Source organism: Carcharodon carcharias, chromosome 19, assembly GCF_017639515.1.
Source record: "Carcharodon carcharias isolate sCarCar2 chromosome 19, sCarCar2.pri, whole genome shotgun sequence".
Lineage (NCBI taxonomy): Eukaryota > Metazoa > Chordata > Chondrichthyes > Lamniformes > Lamnidae > Carcharodon > Carcharodon carcharias.
In genome coordinates, this window is record NC_054485.1 from 78222039 (window position 1) to 78243076 (window position 21038).

The 21038-nt window shown below is 42.5% G+C and overlaps 1 protein-coding gene and 3 non-coding genes across 8 annotated transcripts; all 4 read right to left on the reverse strand.

Annotated features, from left to right (window-relative positions):
- Positions 1-496: 496 nt before the first annotated feature.
- On the reverse strand, positions 497-20752 carry LOC121291493 (bromodomain-containing protein 2-like). Of its 5 annotated transcripts, none has more exons than XM_041212753.1 (13): positions 20353-20752; positions 14705-14848; positions 13999-14308; positions 12240-12377; positions 11953-12088; positions 10647-10867; positions 9244-9606; positions 7489-7617; positions 6291-6497; positions 4434-4657; positions 3630-3940; positions 2721-2840; positions 497-2120 (listed from the first exon to the last, which is right to left on the reverse strand). In XM_041212753.1, the coding sequence occupies exons 3-13, from the start codon at positions 14227-14229 to the stop codon at positions 1981-1983; spliced, it is 2220 nt and encodes a 739-aa protein (XP_041068687.1). In that variant the 5' UTR covers positions 14230-14308; positions 14705-14848; positions 20353-20752; the 3' UTR covers positions 497-1980. The 5 variants fall into 5 exon arrangements, with proteins under 5 accessions (XP_041068687.1, XP_041068688.1, XP_041068689.1 ...); XM_041212754.1 differs by lacking the exon at positions 20353-20752 and adding an exon at positions 18851-18967; XM_041212755.1 differs by lacking the exon at positions 14705-14848.
- On the reverse strand, positions 4078-4168 carry LOC121292051. The gene has a single exon (XR_005946174.1). It is a non-coding gene; the product is annotated as a small nucleolar SNORD12/SNORD106 (small nucleolar RNA).
- On the reverse strand, positions 11009-11146 carry LOC121292053. Its single transcript, XR_005946176.1, has one exon. It is a non-coding gene; the product is annotated as a small nucleolar RNA SNORD10 (small nucleolar RNA).
- Positions 13374-13510, reverse strand: LOC121292054. Its single transcript, XR_005946177.1, has one exon. It is a non-coding gene; the product is annotated as a small nucleolar RNA SNORD10 (small nucleolar RNA).
- Positions 20753-21038: the final 286 nt, after the last annotated feature.

Below are 21038 nucleotides of genomic sequence, written 5' to 3' on the forward strand. Positions count from 1 at the left end.
AAAGCTGACAAGTTGATGGAAGCCAATAAAAATCAGATCCATTACTGTTGAAAGAACAAGTTGAGAGAACAATTGGTAGTTGAGTTAGCACAGACACCTTAGACCAAATGACTTCTTCTGCTTTATGATTCAATGTCTTGAAGAACCAGTTGCCTTTCACCACACCCAATGATTGAAGTTCAGACTAATGAAAGCCACCGAATAGTGTAAGTAAGCGATTTAAGAAATTGGGCAGAAATGGCTCCCCTCCCCCACGAGAATCTGCATCATTCTGACAGTGGGCAGTTTTTAAACCCTGTAATCTTCCTGATTTTGAATGTATCTTAGTTCAGTGTCTAGGGCTGCCCCATTGCCCCTATTATTGTCCTTCCAATTTCATATCAAACACATTTCAGCCTTCCACCCAACATTACACATCTTATTCATCAGGTTTTAACTCTTCGCTTCTGACAAACACCAATTCCAACAAATCAGTTTTGTCAACAAACACACAGACTAGTTTTAAAGAACACTTTTACTGTACAGGTTTGAGAACTGAAGGTTTAACAAATACACATTGTCACATACAAGTTGTTAACTGCTACATGAGGTCCAATTCTACAAATAACAAAAAACGGAGAAACGGACTGTAGAAAAAAACTTTACAGATTAAGATAAAAAATAAAATCACCTTTACATTAAGAAACATGCTTCTCAATTGTGCATCTTCGTATATACAATACTTGTTAAAATCTCACTCTACACTCTCTTGTGACCTGCATCAACAGGCACATTGGTTCAGTCTTTACAATATAAAACATAATTATTTTGTAACAAAATAAATAAAACACCAGGTAACTGGATGAAAAAAAAGATTAAATTCAGCTGTCAGCTTTTCCTGTAACCTCTGCAGAAATGAAGACTACAACTAAACTGTACACATTAAAAACAATCCGTTGCTCCAAGCCAAGTCGTGCAACTGAACGAGACAGGGCACCAATTAGAAGATAATCAGCAAGACTATCCCATCAGCCTAGTCCAAACCAAAAGAGGGAGGGGAAATAAGGTAGGCACATCAAGCAATTGCTTACAGACTGTGCACTGACCAACACTACCATGGTTACAGCGTTACTGCTCTGCATTCAAGTATCGGATGTATCAGAAAAATAAAGCATTGGGCAGAACTCAGCATTATCTGCTCACGTTCAGCCAGACTACTGCCTTTTCAAAATGCTTCTCAAATTGCCATGCTAACTAGAATCAGTAAACTTAGCAAGAGGAGCCAGTGGCCTCTGGACAGTGGCTGAACACAAGTCGAGATGGAGCACAATCCTTATGAACCATCTTTAAAAGATGTAATGAACTAAAATCTGTATAAAGAAAAACAATTCTTCCACTGAACATTGCTATATAACATGGGTTTCAGAGTGACAGTTCAGAGACCAACAGCTTAAAATGCTTTCAAACTGGAAAAATTTTCCAAAAAAAAAAAAACTGCTTACTGCGACTCTACACATGGGTTCAAAGCTGCTCACCCCTCTACAAATATCACATTGGATCCTGCACATGATTTTATGCAACAAAGAGGAGGGTTCTGGGTTTAGAGGCTGCAGTCTCTCTTCTGTCCTGACCTCGAGTTGCCTTCCACTACGGAGAGTAAGAAGGAACCAAACCTCAGCCTCGAATACCCCTTGGCCCCTGTTTGGCCTTGCACACGGCACACGTTTTTGTGACAGACGAATTAAGAGATCTAGCTGATATGTAAGGGAGTGGTACAATCCTCTACCATGTCTGTCCTTGCGATGCATCGCTGTGTAGTTTTTTATATAAAAAAACCAAATCACATCAAACCATGTACACTGCAGTCAGTAATGGCGGGCAAGTGGGGACAGGCCATCTCCCAACAGTCTGGTTCATACTTCGTCCGACCCTGCAGATTAGTTCGAACCAATCCTACACCAATTTCCCCCCGCCAGAAACCTGGCAATGCATTTGCCAATTCTAACCAGAGTCAGAATCACTGGTGTCTGATGAACTCGATCCACTGGAAGTGCTACTAGTGTCAGATCCTGAAGAACTGCTGCTGCTGGCACTCAGGCGTGAAGGGCCTACTGGTTGAACAGGATCTGGCTTTTCAGTTGCTGCAAAGAGAGAAAGCTTATTAGTGTTTCTTACTCTAAGGCAGTCTAAAAAGTATCAATTCTCATACTGCAGTAATCCTGTTTAGAAAGGCACAATTCTTTACTATCTCAAGAGCCCGCTGAACATTTGAGCTCCTTGAACACATTTACCCTATGCAATTTTGCATTACTTTCTCTTTTCCCACCTCCATGCCCTGCTCCCATGTCCACCCCTCCCCAAAACAAACTTACAATCTTCTGTTGTCAGATTCTTTTAAGAGAAGAGTAGGAACTGCTCGAGATGGTACTTTAGTATTTGGTTTAGATCAATTTAAACTGGATCCAACCTAGAATGATAACACCCACTGCAGTCTGCTCTTCACCTAGCAGTTAATCCTAATTAGATATAAATTATGTATGATAAGCAGAAACTGGATTTTAACATTGGAGATCAGCCATAAATACAGATAGAACAAAAAGGGATTCTATCAAAAGAAAGGACATCTGAAGAGTTCTAGTGGAAATCAAAGGCTATAGCGTAATTATAACTTACCCTCAGTATATTTCACTACAAATTTCACTACAAATTGCTAACATCAGGCATTGACTATTGAACAATACCTTTCTTGGGAGGTTTTTTACTGGGATTCAGCTGTCCGCTCACGTCCTGCAGCCGTTTTTCTAACTCTTTCTTCTTCTCCAGAGCCAATTCTTCCTTGGTTTTCCCCGCTTGTTTCTTGGCTGGAAGATCATGGCAACAAGTTGGTAAAATTATTTCCCCAATTTGGACAGATAAGGGCAACAAAGTGGGTAACAAGATGGCTGGAATCAAAGCCTCAATGTCAAGAGTTTTAAAAAGTTTTGGAATCAGTTCCTTTAGATTTGCAGCTCAGAGCCACAGACTCTTCCCACCCCACTTCATCTCACCCTGTTTCCCATGTGCTTTTCTAGCTTTCTCTTAAACTGCACCCAAGTCATAAGCTCTTCCTTAAATTTAGAGGATATAAAGCAGTATTATCTCCACTCATGTATATAATTGGTGCTGAGGCCAGGTGTTACACAGGTTAACTACAAACACAGCATTTCTTGCTCAGTACTTGGGTAAATATCACTCACGTGAACAGAAATCTTCAAAAAATTGATAAATCTCAAAAATATCTTTTTTTTTTTAACCTAATACCAGACAAATCTAGTCAGTCAGTCTGTCTGATCAGCAATGTTGACATTAGTCATATAGTGGGAAGCTGGGGCACACTAGAAAGCACTTCAATAAAAACTGGTCATTATTTATACCAGCTCCCACCTAACAAGATTCCTGTGCAAACAAGTCAGTTTGTAGAATGCCTGCTTTGCACAAAACCCACTCTGCTGACGGTTGAACACCTAAATAAAAAGCAAACTGTTCTGGTGAACAAGTGCAACATTCCATGCTTTCCAGGTCAAATCACTTGGATTATACAAAACTTGGGTTAAATGAACAAAGGCCCCAGAATAACAGCATAACATTGCAGGCACCCATTCTGTACTTACAGTAAGGTTTCCGAGGTTTCTTCCTTAAACAGGACATAACATAGCGTTCAAGCTCCCGAAGGGTAGATGGTTTAAGAGTTTCAAAGTCTATCTCAATCTCATCAGGGTTGGAGTCTCTAAGCGACGGCTCTCGTGATTGGATGATATGTACCACACGGCCCAACTTGTCGCCAGGTAGTTTATTAATGTCCAAGCTCAACTGTCGCTTTTCATCATATGTCATGGGCCTGCAGTTATCTTCCTCTTCTGAATCATAGCCAGGAGGAGGAGGTGGTGGTTGCGGTGGAGGCTGTTTTACTTTCTTGGGTTGCCTGTGAACAGTAAATCCGAAAATGGAAAAAGTTAAATGAAGCTGGCTCTACTCTGAAGCAAATGCAAGCAATTCCTGGTCTCTCAGTAACATCTGTAAATCAGTTTCACGAGAGAGAGGTCAACACCAATTGAGTCACTGTCACCATCAGACATTTTTGGCTTAAAATATAGCATGTCGACATGGCCGATCCGATGGGGAAAAAAGTATAGTCATCATTGAGCCACAGTGACTAAATGCTATTCGTCTCACCAGCTGGGCTTAGACTCAATGCTTCAGTTGAGCATGTTCTTTGCACATAGACTCAATGCTTCAGTTGAGTATGTTCTTTGCACAGAGTTCAGACATAGACCGAGCAAACCCACAATATTTAGATCTCAATACTAGCATAAATTTCCCCAATCCAGATGTGAGGTACAAAGACACAGTATTGAGATATGATTAAACAGGCCACTGTGTTGGGCAGCTGGGTCAGCAGGCATGCACACACTTACTTATTGTTACTCCCTGAACTGCTGCCTCCAGATGCTTTCTTTGACTGTTTTTTCGGTGCTGGTTTTGATTTGGATGGCTTGGATGCTTTTTCCTCCTCATCTTTCACCTTGTGCTTCTCTTTCCTCTTCTTTTTGTCTTTCTTCTCTTTCTTGTCCCGTTTTTTCTTTGGTTTGGACATAGGAGCCTGCGAGAGGGCAGCTAACTGCTCATGGACAGCCCTTAGCTGTAGAAAGAAAAATATCACTCCAATATGGTGCTTGCTCAGAATTTTCTAACAGGACTTGATCGCATTTGCAACAACTTCCTATCATCCGCATCATGCTGTAAACAAATTAGGCAATAAGTAGCAGATACAAGAATCTACACATGTACAAGGCAGACATGCCTTACTGCTAATGCTCTGAAATAAATCTTTTCTAACGTTCAAAAAAATGTTACAGGAATCAGTGCTCCAAAAGTTTTTGGCATAGCAGGGACTGAAGCCATGAGGGAAAAGAAATTCCCTTAATTTAATAAAAAAATACTAGGAAAGCTCACAGGTCTGGCAGCGTCTGGAGAGTGAAACAGAAATAACGTCAGATGTATATGACTTCTTCAAAGCTGAAGTATTGGAAATGTGACAATTTTTATACTTCTTCCCTTTTCACCCCACCATTCAACGTTCCATAGGGACCGTTCCCTGTGTGATACCCTGGTCCACTCCTCCATCACCCCCAATTCCTTATCCACTTTAATCGCAGAAGGTGAAACACCTACCACATTAACTCCTCACCATCCCCAAACACATTTCAGGTGAAGCAGCGTTTCAATTTGGTCTACAATATTCGCTGCTTTCAAAGTGGTCTCCTCTACATTGACGAGACTAAACAGACTGGTTTACCACTTTGCGGAACACCTTTGCTCAGTCCACAAACGTGACCCAGACCTTCCTGTCGTTTGCCATTTCAAACTCATGCTAACATGTCTGTCCATGGCTTGCTGCAATGGTCCAGTGAAGCCCAACACAAACTGGAGGAATGGCACCTCATCTTCCGATTGAGCACTTCACAGCCTTCTGGACTTGACACTGACTTCAGACCATGAAACCACCCCTCATCTTGACCCCTTTTCAAATCCGTTTTTTAAAAATTGATTTTTAAATTTTATTTTCAATTATATTAATTTTTTTAGTATATTTATCCTTTTCCCCAACCTCTCCTCCCCCCCCCACCCCACCCCCCAGCTCCCCTCACAGGGTAATCTGTCACTTGTTTCTATGTTGTGCTTTCAGAGCGCTGACCCTCACTCTCCTAAACACATTGCTATCTTACCTTTATGCCACGATCAACACCTTCTTTGGTCTTTAACACAACCATTAACGCTCCCTTTGTCTTGTGTCCATGACATCTTTGTCAATCTGACCTGAGCTCCCACCTACGCCTGACCTTCGACTCTGCTCCATCCCCTCTTAACCAGCATATCATCACATTTCTACTTCTCTTTAGCTGAAGTTATACGGATTTGAAACGTTAACTGTTTCTCTATCCTCAGATGCTGCCAGACCTGCTGAGCTTTTCCAGCATTTTCTGTTTTTATTTCCGATTTCCATCCACAGCGTTTTGCTTCCCCACCCCCCTTAATTTAGTCATTACTTGTAGTTCTTTAAACTCTAAGAGGTTGTGGGGGTGGGTAGAACAGACACTACATCTGCCCAGTTCCATCTTCATGGTCATTCTTGCAGCTAACTACTAGAACACAAGTCACTAACAACCAGAGCATGGCAAGCAGTGGCTAATCCATTTTGCAGGCAAGGCATCACCAATAGTAGGAAAAGAAATCAGTTGTTATTTAAGAAAATCACCAGGATTATTGATTACCTGTTCCTGTAGTTCCGCCAAGCGATTAGCTCGCTCCTCCTCTGAATCATCAGAAGTCTCAGTGTCTGACGAGCTCTCACTGCTGCTGTTACTAGAAGAATCAGATGATGATTTGGTCACAACAGGAGGAAGAGGAGTTGGTGCAGGTGGAGGTGTGAATTCTATAGGTTCATCCGGCATCTTGGCAAAACGGAATTCAAAGACATCCTGAAACAAAAACAGGGCTCTTCAAATGAAGAGATTTGATGATACAGCTCTCTGACACAGCCAAGACACTATATTCAGTATGGTGCGAAGAGAAATGAAAGCTATAAAAACATTAAACGCACAATTCTATAATGCTCAGCACAAACAACACTGTAAAGATTACAGGGATGTGGGCATGTAGCCAAAACTGCCCAGACAGCAGGGTGTCATTTACATTGGCTACAGGAAGAACGAGCCAGACCAGAAAAATGCCTTTTTTGCAGGTAGCTACATATGACTGGATGAGGTTGCAGAGGTGTGGAGAGGTAAAGCCATGCAAGATTAAGACAAGGACAAGAATACTCTTTGCAGAGGATCATTAGTCTGTGGACAAGAATACTCTTTGCAGAGGATCATTAGTCTGTGAATTCTCTTCCCCAGAAAGCATTGGAGGTTGGGTCACTGAATTTATTCAAGACAGAATAAGACCGATTTTGATAGATAACATTCAAGGGTTACTGGGGGGTGGGGTTGCTAACAGGAAAGTAGAGTTCAGACCACAATCAGATCAGCAATGATCTTATTGAATAGTGGAGCAGGAGTAGGCCATTCAGCCCTAAGTCCTGTGTTCCTAATATGAAAAAATTTGCTGGTACATGTAAAGCCAGAACTGGATGAAAACAAGTTGGTGGGGATGAGGATCAGGCTACAGTTCACAAATGGTCAACTACTACTACTACTAAATGAATAAACATCACAAAAACACTACCAGTTTAAAAGGATTGAAATCCTTAACAATTGGAACTAAAATTAAAGTTTTAAAAAAGTGAAACCCCACTACTGAAATGGAACACCTTGCCATTAATGCAAAAGTTATAGACCTCAATGCTTCTCCAAATAAAGGTGGGTGGGTGGATGGATGGATGTCATGCCACATAGCAGTAGAAAATCAGGTGCTGAAGAGGCTTGTAAATACACACAATCCTCTCTCAAATACTGAGGCTGAAGGTACCTGCAGTTTTCTGGCCATGGCAACCACATCATGGTCCGGCGGGTTATACTTGTAACAATTCGAGAACATTAATCTCACATCGGCTGCAAATTCTTGTGCATCCTGGTATTCCCGCTCATCCATCTTCCTCTACAGGGGGAGAAAAGTACAAGACAGATTATCAAGCTGCACCACAGAGAGCGTGGACTTCTCAGCGAACAGTCCATCAGAACTTAAAAGGGGCTGCATTGCTCATCCCTCCCTTGAGACATAAGCAATACAGTAGCAACATTCCTGATTTTAGTCACTTTTGAATATTTTCTTCTCAACTGAAGATGCATCAACCCCAAAAAAGGAAGCTATCTGTGCTGACAATTCATCTGTGAGATGTCTTTAATAAACAAAATTCACTGATTATTTAGAAGGACAGTGCCTACATAAAGTGTAGCTGTTTAGGACAAATGCTACCTTGCAGATGCAATCCTGCACACCTCTCCATAAGTAGATTTATTTACTGGAAAATACAATGCCAGGACAGTTGGTGAATTTTAGTGACAGGATGCTCAACTGCCTTATATACAATGAGATGTGACAAGTGAATTTCAGTTAGCTTCAGATTTCACAGAAGAGCCTCAAGTTCGTACAGCGCCAGAAGCAGCAACCAATCTAAAATTGTTGAGGGTGAGGTGATCTTTACCCCTAAAACAAGCTTCTAACACGAGCAGCAGAACAGAGGCAAAATCCACAATTTGCTATGTAACTCAGCAATTAGCCAGAATACCAATAAGTAAAACAGCCCCAAAACATGCAACAATCCCCATGTGCTAAAATGTGTAGCAAAGACACACCCTCCTCACAGTAAAACAAAATGGCACCAGATACTGGGAAATAAACAAGAGAGTTGGCCTACTACAGGTCAATCTTTTACATATTTTCAAACCAGAACTGTGTCAGGGTTTGTAGTTCAGAGCTGGAGAACAGCAGCCACCTGCTTTATGTATCCAACAGGTGATTCAAGCTTCTGTTCCATCAGTATGTATTTTAATGTTTCTGTCTAAGAGTTCAGCAGGTTCTGTAGATTTTTAAAAATACATGCAATAGTTGAGAGTTTCAGAGCTCAAGGGATACAATTCTCCCGATAATGCTACCCACATCTATGATTTATGGTGTCATGGATCAGGGATTCTTCTAGTCCTGTAACTGATGTTAGCTGTTCATTCAGTTGGGGAATGCTGCGATGTCCAAAAGGCAGTAAAAGAGGATCTGCATAAGACTTGAAACGTTTCACTGTTATCTGTCCAAATAAGTCATTTAAAATGCTTATGAGCAAATAAATGTGCACATTCCCTAACCCAACATCATCTCTCTGAAGTAGCTATGGGAGGGGTTCAGTTATATGGTACAGTGAAACCTGCATTTAGCAGTCACCTTTAAGACTGAAGGAAAAAAGACAGACAGCATCTGAATCCTGGAAAGTATTACAGCTCAACCCAGCCACGCTGAAAATTTACTACTTTGGAGTCAGTGTCTAAGTGTTGATTAATCCAGGTGCAAGTTCCATTCCCTTAAATTGCTAGCTCTTATTTTTTAGAAGCAGCAAGTGTGACCTCAGGCAGGCGGCTAACTCCAGGACCTAGACATAAATTAATTCAGAGTAAAGACCTTGGCTGGGAAAGAGCACCATGAAGACAGGAGTCAGTTTAACGTACAGGTTTCACTGTATCCGTGTACAAACGGTATGGCGTTAAGACAATGTGTTGCTTGGACGCGACATACTTTGATAGTGCTCAGGTCCATGGGATGCTTGATTATGTCATGGTAGTCGTGAAGCCCCAGGGCTTTGGCGTCCACAGGTTTATAAAAGGGCCAGGCGTATGCTGCGTGCTTCTTTGACAGCAGCTCTTTCAAGATGCCATTACAGTACTTGAGTTGTTCACTCAGTTTGCCTTTCTTCGAACTCTGGTGTTGCTGGGAGTCTGGCAAGTCTTTCTTTGGCGGTTTGATCGGTCTGCCACTTTCCCGTCTAACTGGAATCTTTGCAGCCTTGCTTTCTGCTACCGACGGGGATGACTCCCCACTTGTGGTGACAACAGAAGTGGTTGGAGTTGTTGTATCTGCTTTCCTCTTCACTCCTTTCTTCTGTAAAAGAAAAACATTATTACTCACCGCAATCATGTCATCATTTCCCACAACCCAATAGGGAGGCAATCTGCTCTCCAAATAGTTGTTTTGCTCTAAGCTAGGCACCAAAAATGAAAAACTCCACAGGCCAAGTTATCCTGAGATCTTTCAAAGTACTAGCGTGGGAACTGCTTACAAGGTTTCAAACTTCATCCTGTTGGAACATTAACACACTTTACCAATCCACATACAAGCACAACTTCAATATTGCGAAAAGATCCAAATACTTCTTTGTATCATAACAGAATTCCCAGGACACCACTAAGCCTGATACAGCTCAAACGGATTTAAAGTAATTAAAAATATACAAACAGGGATCTGTGTATCAACTGCACCAGCATCATTTTAAATGTGTTAACAACCTGCTGGCAATTACTAAGCTGTGCTGACGAAGGAGCTGTACTACACCCCCAATATCCCATCCAACTGGGAACTTGCCAAAACATGCATAAGCACACCTCACTTCATGCTTAAAAAATCACACTGGCACCAATCAAAAACGATTCTATTCCTTTAGCATTCCAACAGGTTCAACCACCACCTACAAGGCATGTCAGAACCCAACACGTTAAGTGGATTACAGGCATCAATCCCATCATTTACAGGACACAATATAGATCACTGGATACATCACTCATTCACTTCCATCCCCTTGGCAAGACATTCTTACCGCTCAGAATTTATACTTCCTGAAACAATTCAGGGACCAAAACCACTATTCTGGAAAGGCACTCATAACATTCTTTTAAAAGTGGTAAGGTCATCAAACACCCTCCGTACAGTAGTCAGGGGGTATAAGCTCTAATTATTCAATATTACACTGATCTTCAAGTGTACTCCCAATTTATCAGAATCACCCCACTGAATTACCACTGGCAGCTCACTTTCAGGTCACTCATTCTTGATATACCAAATTTATTAGGCCAAGTTATGAGCAAACCAAGAATGGAACTATAATTTACCCAAGTATTGGCTTGTATGCAGAGAAACCTGCTTACCTTGGTGACAGGCTGTGCAGGTGGTGGTACAGCTAATACAGACTGAGGGGGAGAATGTGAGGGCTTATGCACAATTGGTGTCGAGATGACCGACGTCTGAGACACATCAAGAATAGGTGTGGGCACTTCTGGTGTCGGAGGAGAGTAGGCTGTTGGCTGAGACACAGAAGATACCATTGGGACCTGAGACATGGTCACTCCTCCTTGGACAGATGGCACCCCTGTGAATAAGAACCCATTAGCACAAGAGTCTTTAACTTACTGCAACCATTTAACTGAATGCAAAAAAGGGTTCAATGTTTTGTTTTAAACAAATACCTCCCTCCCTGTCCCCACCTTCAAGCCTTATCAGCACTGCAACCATTTTCAGAAGTGAATAGCATGATCATACTCCCAGAATCCTCCAATAATCAACATCACTCACTGATAAAACATCAGTAAGGTGCTAGCTACCAGACAACCGCTGGGATCAGTTGACACGCATGTGATCATCACAAAACAGTGCAGAGCTCCACTCCATTCCCACTAACAGTAAGCAACATATTTTCATACACAATTAAACGTAAAACTTCTTGATGATAAAGGCAAGCAAGTTGTCCATGCTGATTAATTTTTTCATGGGATGAACGTGGCACTAGCATTTGCTGCCCATCCCTAATTGGGCTCGAGGAGGTGGGGCTGAGCTGCCTTCTTGAACCGCTGCAGTACATGTGGTGTAGGTAACCCACAGTGCTGTTAGGAAGGGAGTTCAGGATTTTGATCCGACAGTGAAGTTCATGTTTGAGTGAAAGCTGCCCAGATGCTTAACAGTGTGGGCAACAAAGGATGAGAATGGGTTCATTTGTGACATCCTTGTCGGAATGTAGCTGCTAACATTCTGTCCAAACTCTCACAAGGGCCACACACTGAGGTGCGCACCATTATAAATTAATGTCTGTCCAAGTCAGGGGAGAAAATGGGAGTATTCCCACTGTTCACCATTTGCCATGGCAGTCGGAAACTTAAGATGCATCAAGTTTATATATTGAAACTGGTGAAAAACTGTTGGTACTAACACAGAAAACACGCACACCTGTCCCATCACACATCAGGAAATAGCCAAAAGGGCCATCCAGCCAGTTTCGAAACTTAGAAATCACATTCTGACCACAAGCACTGCTATTTCCAAATCTGGATGGGAATTCTACATTAGATGTCACAATGGCATAACACTGATACTTGAGCGGGGAGATGGCCTGTTCCAAATTGTCAAATTTGTGCACATAATTAAAAACGACGCTGCCCCATCCCAATAGGTTAACCGTACCTCCCATTTTACGGCCCTTTGACTGCTTTGATTTTGGTGCAGGTGTTAGTTCCACTTCCTCCTGGGGCATCTGCGCCACCTTCTGCAGAAAAAGCTTTTCCAAAGTCTGAGCCATCAGCACAATGTCATCCGTAGGCTGTGTAAGACAAAAGTCAAATCACTACATCAAGGAAAATCTTACTGCCATAAACTGCACAGCACACTTCAGAATATAACTAAATTAAAATCAGTAAGCCAAAAGGAAAAAAAAAAAAGCACGTGGGTTAATTAAGAGCTCCAGAGTTTACCTTGTTGTAAATGTAACAGTTAGTAAACATTGTGTTGAAGTCTTGCATGCACTCGCTGGCACTCCAGTAATAGTTATTTTCTAAACGCTTCTTGATAGTGCCCATGTCCATTGGCTGCTTGATTATCTTGTGGTAATCCTGCAAAAGAATAAGATTTAATAAAGTGTTTCTAGATAAAACTGCCCAGTTATTATACTGCATAAGCACATCACAGATGACAAGCTGGTAACTAACTCAGCAGCTCTACCAAATCACAAGACATAGTGCCCTAACATCACCATACAAATCATGATAAACTTAACTAGGATTCACAAATAAAAGTGCACTACTCCCCTGTTGTTGCAGGTTCATGTCTTTCTCTAACATTTGAGCACAGTCCCTAAGCTGACGCTTCATGCGGTTTGAGGGAATGCTGTATTTTCAGAAATACTGCTCGGGTACATATGGAAAAAGTGCCACGATAACATCCAAAGAGCAGGGCAGTACTTCCAGCTACCATTCATCAGAATAGATCAAACCATCATCAGTTTTTGTAGGTTGTAGGGCTGCCTTTCCTACAAGTGAGCACACTCAAAAGTAATTAAGCTCCCTGTTCAATTGCCATGGGAAGCCCTGCAAAGGGCTAGATATGGGGGGGGGGGGGGAGAAGAGAAAGAGGTTTGACTTAACTTAAATTGCACGGTGACTTATCTGTTCATTTGAAATTAAAGCATGCTTAATATCAGGTTAACTTTCCCTGTATTGTTTATTCTTTTACAAGGAAAGAAACAAACACTGTATCCACACAGGATTGAAGCGCATTTCTGTTAATTCAATCAGGATCAGGAACTATAGTATTAAAACCTAAACCACTCAGCAGTTGCAGGAGACCAAGATAAAATGGTGTTATCTCCACTGTCATTCTGGCAGATTAGTTAATTGAACACAGGCCAGAAATCATATTTGATGTTTATTTGCAAAAGTTTTATAGCAGACAATGAAAACTGAGGCAAAGCCAGGCAAAAACCCACTGACAACTTTAGTGTTCCAAATTGAATAAATGAGACAAGGATCCAGTTTACTGGTTTCCAACAGAAATATCACTTCAAAGAATCTGGCTTCCGATCCAAATATCCTACCACATATGCAAAAACTGTTTTCAGAAAAGATAGCATGATCATGTTCCCAAAATCCTTCAGTAACCAACATTGCTCACTAACAAAACATCAGCAAGCAGCCAGTCACGTGGCAAACTCTGGGATCAGCTGACACGCATGTGATCATCATAAAACAGTGTAGTGCAATGAGGTCCTTCCTCCTCCAAGCACCATTCTTTAAACAAGAAAAGGAAACTTTACTGCATGTTAACAGGGGCGCTCACAGGTCAGTGAACAAAATCTTAAGCAATCAGACTCAGTCACTGAAATTGCAAAATGATAGCATTTAAGTGTGAACTTAATTTCCAGATTAAATTAGCAAAAATTGATAACCTCTTGCTTAGAACGAGTGATTTGAGATTTATCTTTGAGACCCACTGTTAAGATACCCAGTAGTAGGTGCAGTAAATCCCACATCTACTTAGCCAGTCATAAATTAGCTTACGTTGAGAGCAATGTTTAAAAACTTCATTACTTTTTGTCACTTATTTCACCATACTCAAGTGCACACTACTCTCAACCTGCTACCCATACTTCTCCATGCAGCCAGAGTACATTATTAACACATTATATGGCAACTGATACCACATAACACAACTTGCCCTGCAGGTATCCGCACTCACCGGGAGACTGAGTTTCACTGCATCCACTGGTTGATAGAACGGCCACGCAAATTGGTGTTTCCAAAGCGCTTTCATCAACACTTTCTGCATGTACTGGACCTGGTTAGTCACTCGGCCAGGTTTCTTGGGGTTGGACACCTCAGGTGGAGGAGGACTAATGACAAAATTGTTCTGAGAATGAATTGAAGTAGACATGGACATTGTGGGACTCTCGAAATCTTCATACAGCATAGATGGCTTACGGATGCGCTTCCCAGACCCTGGATCAGCAGACAGGCCAGTTATCCCATTACCAGCGTCCCCCTGCAACCTTCAATAAAACAAAAACAGCTCAATGTTCACTGCATTAAACATCCTAATGCAGCTCTAAAATTTACAAAATTGTCTGATTGCATCTATTTAGCCCGATACAGCCAGACTCCAAGGTTTATTTAATTCCATAAGGATCATGTTCAGAAGACTGTTCAAAGACACCATCCAGACCGTCCCTCCTCCCATAACGTTTAAATGCCACATCTACACTGCACATTGCACCAGGACAGACTTAATGCCATGTGGACTATATTGACTAGACCCCGTTTACCATAAGGAATCCCAGGCATCCCCTCCCACCGGTTTACTGCTATCAGCCTGATGGAAACTACTTCTCCAACCTGACTGAGTTGTACTGGTGCAAAAATAATAAAATAAAATAAAAAATACCAACCACTAGGAATCAGGCTAACAGTCGCTTGATTTTCTGAGGATCCCTATAGAGAGGCAACTACATAAAGGCCTGGCTGTAGATCGTCTTCTCTGCCGTCAGTACTGTTCAGTCCTGATAATTCTAAGTTCGTCATGGGAAATTTTGCTATAAGAAACAAAAAATACAGAATGTTCAAACACCTTTTTGAAAGCAGCAGAATTTCATTTGTCACTTTTTACCACCCACAAAGTAAATCAGCACTCAGTAATCCTTCTGAACATTGGCTAGCAAGGGTAGCACCATGACCAGCTTGAATAGATTGTCATCACAAGGGAAGAAGAAAGTCTCACAAGGCATGACTTCCAAAAACCAGGCCACCAAGCACCTCCAGAGCCACAGGAAAACAGGCAACTCAAGACTGCAACGAATCATAAAAGCTGCATTTGCACACAGTAAGAAATCAAGTTAATAGCATTACCTGATCACAATCCATCAAGGTCAACATGTGAAAAAAAGGGCCTCAACTCAAAATTACTCAAAAGAAATGGGGTTATTGATGGAAAAACAAGCTCCCACCAAAATGATTACTACTTTTCCCCTCCCCATATCCTATCAAAATTAGATCCTCCGTCACATCAGTCAAACATCCATTTCACTCCTTTCCCCCCAACAGGTTCCAATATTACAAACTCCATTAGTGTTATTTACCAAATTACTCAAAATGGAAACACTGAAAACCAATCCAAACTACAGGTTGTCAAAGGTGTCTTTGAGGTAACTTTGATGCATGTGTAATGATGCATTTCCAATGGCTAACAAGTTTTTTAAGAGCAGAAACAAGGAGAAAAAATTGCTATAGATTTCTTCAAACTTGATCAATATGTTTTATTATAATGCATGGATGACTCATTACTGCAGTCAAAGCATTCCATGCTTAAAAACACAAACAGGAATGAGAGTCAAAGGAAAAACTGGATTCCATCCATGTTTAAAAGCTCAATTCCATAGTGAATGTTGCAGCCTACACGAACAGCACAATAATTCACTGTAAACCAGTGTTCTGAAGCAAACAGTTCCAACTTTGCTATACAACCAATGGCAAGGTGCAGTAAAAGCACAAGTTTCCAGGATTATTCGGTCACTGTCTGCCAAGGTAGGCAAGTAACTAACCCAAATGAGTTATATGGTTACTAATGCTAGGATCAGGACATGATCCATAGTTCATCTAACTCAACACAAAGCAGCTATTCTGTGCTGTCAGTAAGAGAACTATAAACATTTGTTGTACCTGATATATGCAGTAGTTACAAAGCAGCCTCAAAATACTGCAATACAAATACATGAAACACTGTAGCATTGTTTAACAAACCAGGAACCTCTAAAGGGAAACACTCTTACCCTAAGTGCTAAATGAGAATCGATCACTGATGTGCGAATGAACTGATGCATCCACTAGCTAGGGTAATGAAGTCACTGGTATATTAAACTAACCATCTCTATACATTTTTTCTGCAGGTCAAATCAATCCAGTCTGCATTAAGTCACAACACTTCTCCTCCCTTCTAGTTAAAGTATGCAACATGTTGCATACAAGTACTGTGCAATTTGCTCGAGAATCACCAAGATGCACACAAGGCCAATTCAATGGCAGTGACTGTAGTCTTCCCATTGCAGCTTGTACCCTCAACATAGTCAGCAAGACCATCTGTCCGGCCCCACCAGCCGATGCAACAACAATATTTAAAGAAACGCAGAGGCCCAGTTGCAACCCCAATGACTTAGCACAGCAAGAGCTTTTTGCCAAGGAGAACAGCTGCTTCATCAAATGCAGGATTTTTCATCCACCAAAACATAGGAGATGTAACTACACAGATGAATGCAATTCCACTCTCCTACTAAACGGTGCAGCCCAGCCTCTTTTGTGGAAGCTAACACCCACTTATTCAATGTTAAGAACCTAGCGTGACATTCCCAAGTTGTGAGAATCAATGATTGAATTTCTTTTTAACCCAAAATAAAATTCAGAAGCTTTGCATTAGAAACATTTTTGGTTGGAATCCCAGTCCTAGAACTTGTCATTCTATGTGGACAGACATTCAATGTCATGACTTAGCCAGCAATGAATCAGATTTCACAGCAACACATGGGATCCACAATCCACTGTTAATATAAGTGCTGCTTGGGCTGATCTATTGTGCTTATTGAAGCCAAAATATGGAATCATAACATCGTTTCGCTGATGCTGCCCCATTGTAAACAAGACATTCAATAATGGACTGAAAAAATCATTTAAGGATATGTATTATGTTAATTCCAATGTTTTCAGGTAGTCCTCAAGCTGGTCAGAGTGTAATCAAAATTTAAGGTGCAGAAAATTACAAAACTTTGTGGGTGGAAGCATTTAGACGAAAAAAACTGTACCGTGGGAGAGGAATAGAATCAGAAATGAAGTAAGGAAAAAATGTTCACCTATACAGCTAACTTTAGTGTGAATTACAAGACTCTCAAATGAAAAGCAACACAAGGTAAAATACACATCTCAGGCCAAATCTACACTGCACAGCATTTAGAAGAAAAAACGACTACAAATAAATGATTGTAAAGAAATGTGACGTAAGATAAAGATAGAAAGGAATTAAGGTTAGGACTCCTTGCTTAAGGGATCAGTTAGACTTGTTCCTCATCACATCTTTGGGCTGGAAAGAGGGAAAAACACATCCAGTAGACAGTTGAACAACATTTGCTTAAAACAGAAAATGAGTAGGCTACTTTTCCATCCTAATGAACTTCACTTGCTGTCCACTTGTGCAATCTAATATTACTTGCTTGCCTTCAATTTTGAAAGGATGCACACCTACACAAATCTCAGGGAAATTTTATGTGTAATGTGTAAAACTCTAGTAACTGATCAAATACTGTGTGCAGTTAAGGCTCGGGTGAGACAGAAAAACCCTTAGCATCAGATCTAAATGCTCTGCTACACACGCCCACTCTGCTACAAGTGACATCAGATACATTTCCACATGGCTACTTTGTCCTGGAGCCCCTCCCTCTTTCCCTCAACAACAACAGTTCAAATATTCTGATTATTACCCAAAAAAAAAACCAATTTTCTCCTGCGTTATGAAGACAATCTGCACTGTGCCCAAAAAATACATAAGCTGTTACAAACATATGCATGACAATGTAAGTAGCACTGAAATTTAAAATAAATCCAAAAATAAAAATGAAACAGCTCAACAAGCCAGTTTGGTAATTTTTAATTTAAGAGATATATACAGTGCAAATAGTTGAACACCGAAGAGATACAGCATACTATAGAAGATTGTTTTCCATTAGTTTTTTCATCATTAGACATAATTCTGAAATTTGTGTACTTGAACCCACGTGTATTCCCACTAAAAGTGCATCAGGCTGCGCACCTTTGATGTACATCTAAATTAAACGCAAACTATATTTTCTCATCACCAAGAGGTAATCAGGTTCTGGTCTGAACCATAGACATCGAGGAATGGCAAAGGGTCTAAGATTAGATGTTACAATTAACAGTAAATGTCCCCTTTGTCCTTTTATAAATATAGCACTCTTACCAAAAATAAACAGCATGGCTCAGTTTTCCAATAATCTCAGCTGAGAAGATGGTCAAAAACATAATGATGACAGAACTCCTGCAATTCATTCAAATTACAGAAGTTCTGCAGCAGAAAATACCCTGAGAATTGCTGATTATATAAAACACATTCTGCAAATATTAGTGAAGAGCGTTCCATTTAATGTAGACATAATGCGAATAGCATTGACAAGTTACAGACCAAAAATTTGGAAATGTGGTTCAGAAAAATAAAACAAAATTCACAGCTGCAAACGAAGTAGCACTACACTTGTGGAGAGATTCTGTTTTGGAAATGATCGTTTATTAATTTGGATATCGCCTCCCTCCCCCCCAGTTCAGTGAATCCCCGCTCCCCTGCATCCCAGCCCGGATGTGTACTGTATGTATACTGTTTGTGAATGGCAGAAAATGGCGGCCCCGGCTGCCGGGCCTTCTCCTGCTCCCTGGGCACTCTCTCTCACTCCGCCTCCGGGATTTTCTGCCTGCTTGCCCTTGCATTTCTCTTCAATACTGCTTCCATTACACGGCCGGGGATCTGCATTGCTCTGCCGTACCTGTCGAGCCCCGGATGAGTGGCCGTTTCCATCAGATGCCGCCTGATTGCCCGTCCACTCGATTCTCTCCCCCACGTCTCTCCCTCTCCGGTTTCGGCAAAAGCAAATGGCGCCGCGACGCTCCAGCCCGCCCTTTTATACCGCCCACCGCCCGGCCGCTGCAGCTGATTGGGCGAGGCCGGCCGGCAGCCTGCCTGCCCGTCACACGCCGCCACCCACCATTGGCCGAGGAATGACACGTGAGCGCAGGCCCCGCGGCCGGGCGCGCTGCAATTGGATGGAGCAGCCGAGTCACGCGGCCGAGCCGGTGGCGGCCGTCAGCCGAGAGGGAGAGAAAGGACAAGTCAGCCATTACACAACAGGGAGGGGAGACACATATTACGGGGGGGGGGCAGGGATACTGCACCCGGAGCCGAAACCCCGGCTTTCCATATATACACACTGCAGCCACCGAGGTGGAGTCAGATAGCGGCAGGAGGAGAAGAAAATACCCAGCCCACCAGGGGAGATTCACTCCCTGGAGGAATTAACACGGTTCCTTCATTCCACGTCTTTTCTTTTCCCCAGTAAAGAAAACGGGGAGCGAAGCCAACGACAGATAAGACCCTGTGGCTTAACATACACCGACAGAGTGGGGGTTTCAGCAGGGGAACGCAGGAATGTAAGGCGGCGCCGGCTGGGGCCAGGCCTCAGGCTATAAAGCACAGGCCCGCCGCCATCTTTGGGAACATTACACAGCAAAAATACAACAGGACAGGGCTGCCACAGGAGAGGCGCGGCGGGGGTAGGAGAGTGTCGCAAACAGCTCAGGCCCTACGGCAAGAGCTGCTACCTCACCCTGTAATTCTCTCGAGGGTTAAGGGGCCGTAGCGTGCTGTGGGGCAAAGGGAGAGCCATGGAAGCCCTAACCTCCTTCCCCTCCCCCAATAACCCCAATTTAAACCAGCAACTCAAACCAAATCACTGCCAAATTATTAAACTCTAATCCATGGTCATATTTCCAACTGCGCTTAGACATGTTGAAACTGGAGAAGAAACTTTTTTTTTTAAAAAAGTTGATCGATTTAACTAGTTGATGCTTTGCTTCCTCCCTTCCCCCAAACCAGATCAGCCAACTCAAAAGCCTGAAGGATTTTCTTCAAACCCACATATTTCGCCTCGGTTTTTCAACAAGTCGAAATATATGTATTTTAACTTATGACTTTAAAAAAAATTGACATTTTAAAAATTTCCTCTCAGTAAGTGAATGGCCGTCAAACAGACAGTCCAAGGGTTTTTACAGCGGGTGTTTTCAAAGGGACGACGATGAGTTTTGTTTTTGCACCGTTAAATTCCGTTAAGCTGTCAGGAATTTGGAATTGGATTTGAAATTTTCCTCCAGCTTCCATTTCCTAACGGCTGCCGGAGCAGCCAGCTCGACGGCTAATTGGCTGCGGCCGGTCACATGACCCCGCAGCCTCCCCTCGCCGACAACTCACCCCGAAATCGAGCCCATTTCTCACCTTTCGCCCGGCGGCCAAACTCCCCTCGCCTCAGCCGCGTCCTCTTCCGTCCCCTGCGTCGAGCCCGGCTCCGGGAGCCCGCTTTTAACAGCCTTTTGTCCTCCATTTTCCACAAAATGTTAACAAAGAAAATCCCCGGCTACGTCAGCGCTCGCCCCGCAGGCGCCCGCCCATTGGCCGCCTGTCGGTCACGTGACGTGCCACCAGCTTTAAAACACTTTTTCTTCCTCCCCGGCCACCGCTTTCCAGCATTCCGCCCTCGAAATGCAGCATTGGCACCGCGATGCATCGACTCCCGTAAGTATCGGGTCTGCAGCAGCGCCCTTTGCATGTTCTTTAACCCTCTCGGGTGTCTCGACTGTGATGGCGGCTTCGGGTTAATGTCGGCGTGGTCCCGCTGGAGGGCGAACTGCGCATGTGCAGAGAGAGGGGGATGGGAACCGTGCTGACAATGCGCGTGCGCATTTCCCCCCTTTCCCCAGTACTTGCTCTTCCTTCCACCTTTGTCTCTGTTCAGTAAAGCTTAGGGCTGGACTTACTACCGTCCCCCTCTCTGTGAAACCAGTAACAAGGCACAGACCAGATTTATTGCGGAGCTAAATGTATTTTTTTTCTAAGAATGACCATAACAGAACAAAAGGCACACTTAAATCACCAGAATTGTTGTTCAAATATGTCTGACAAAA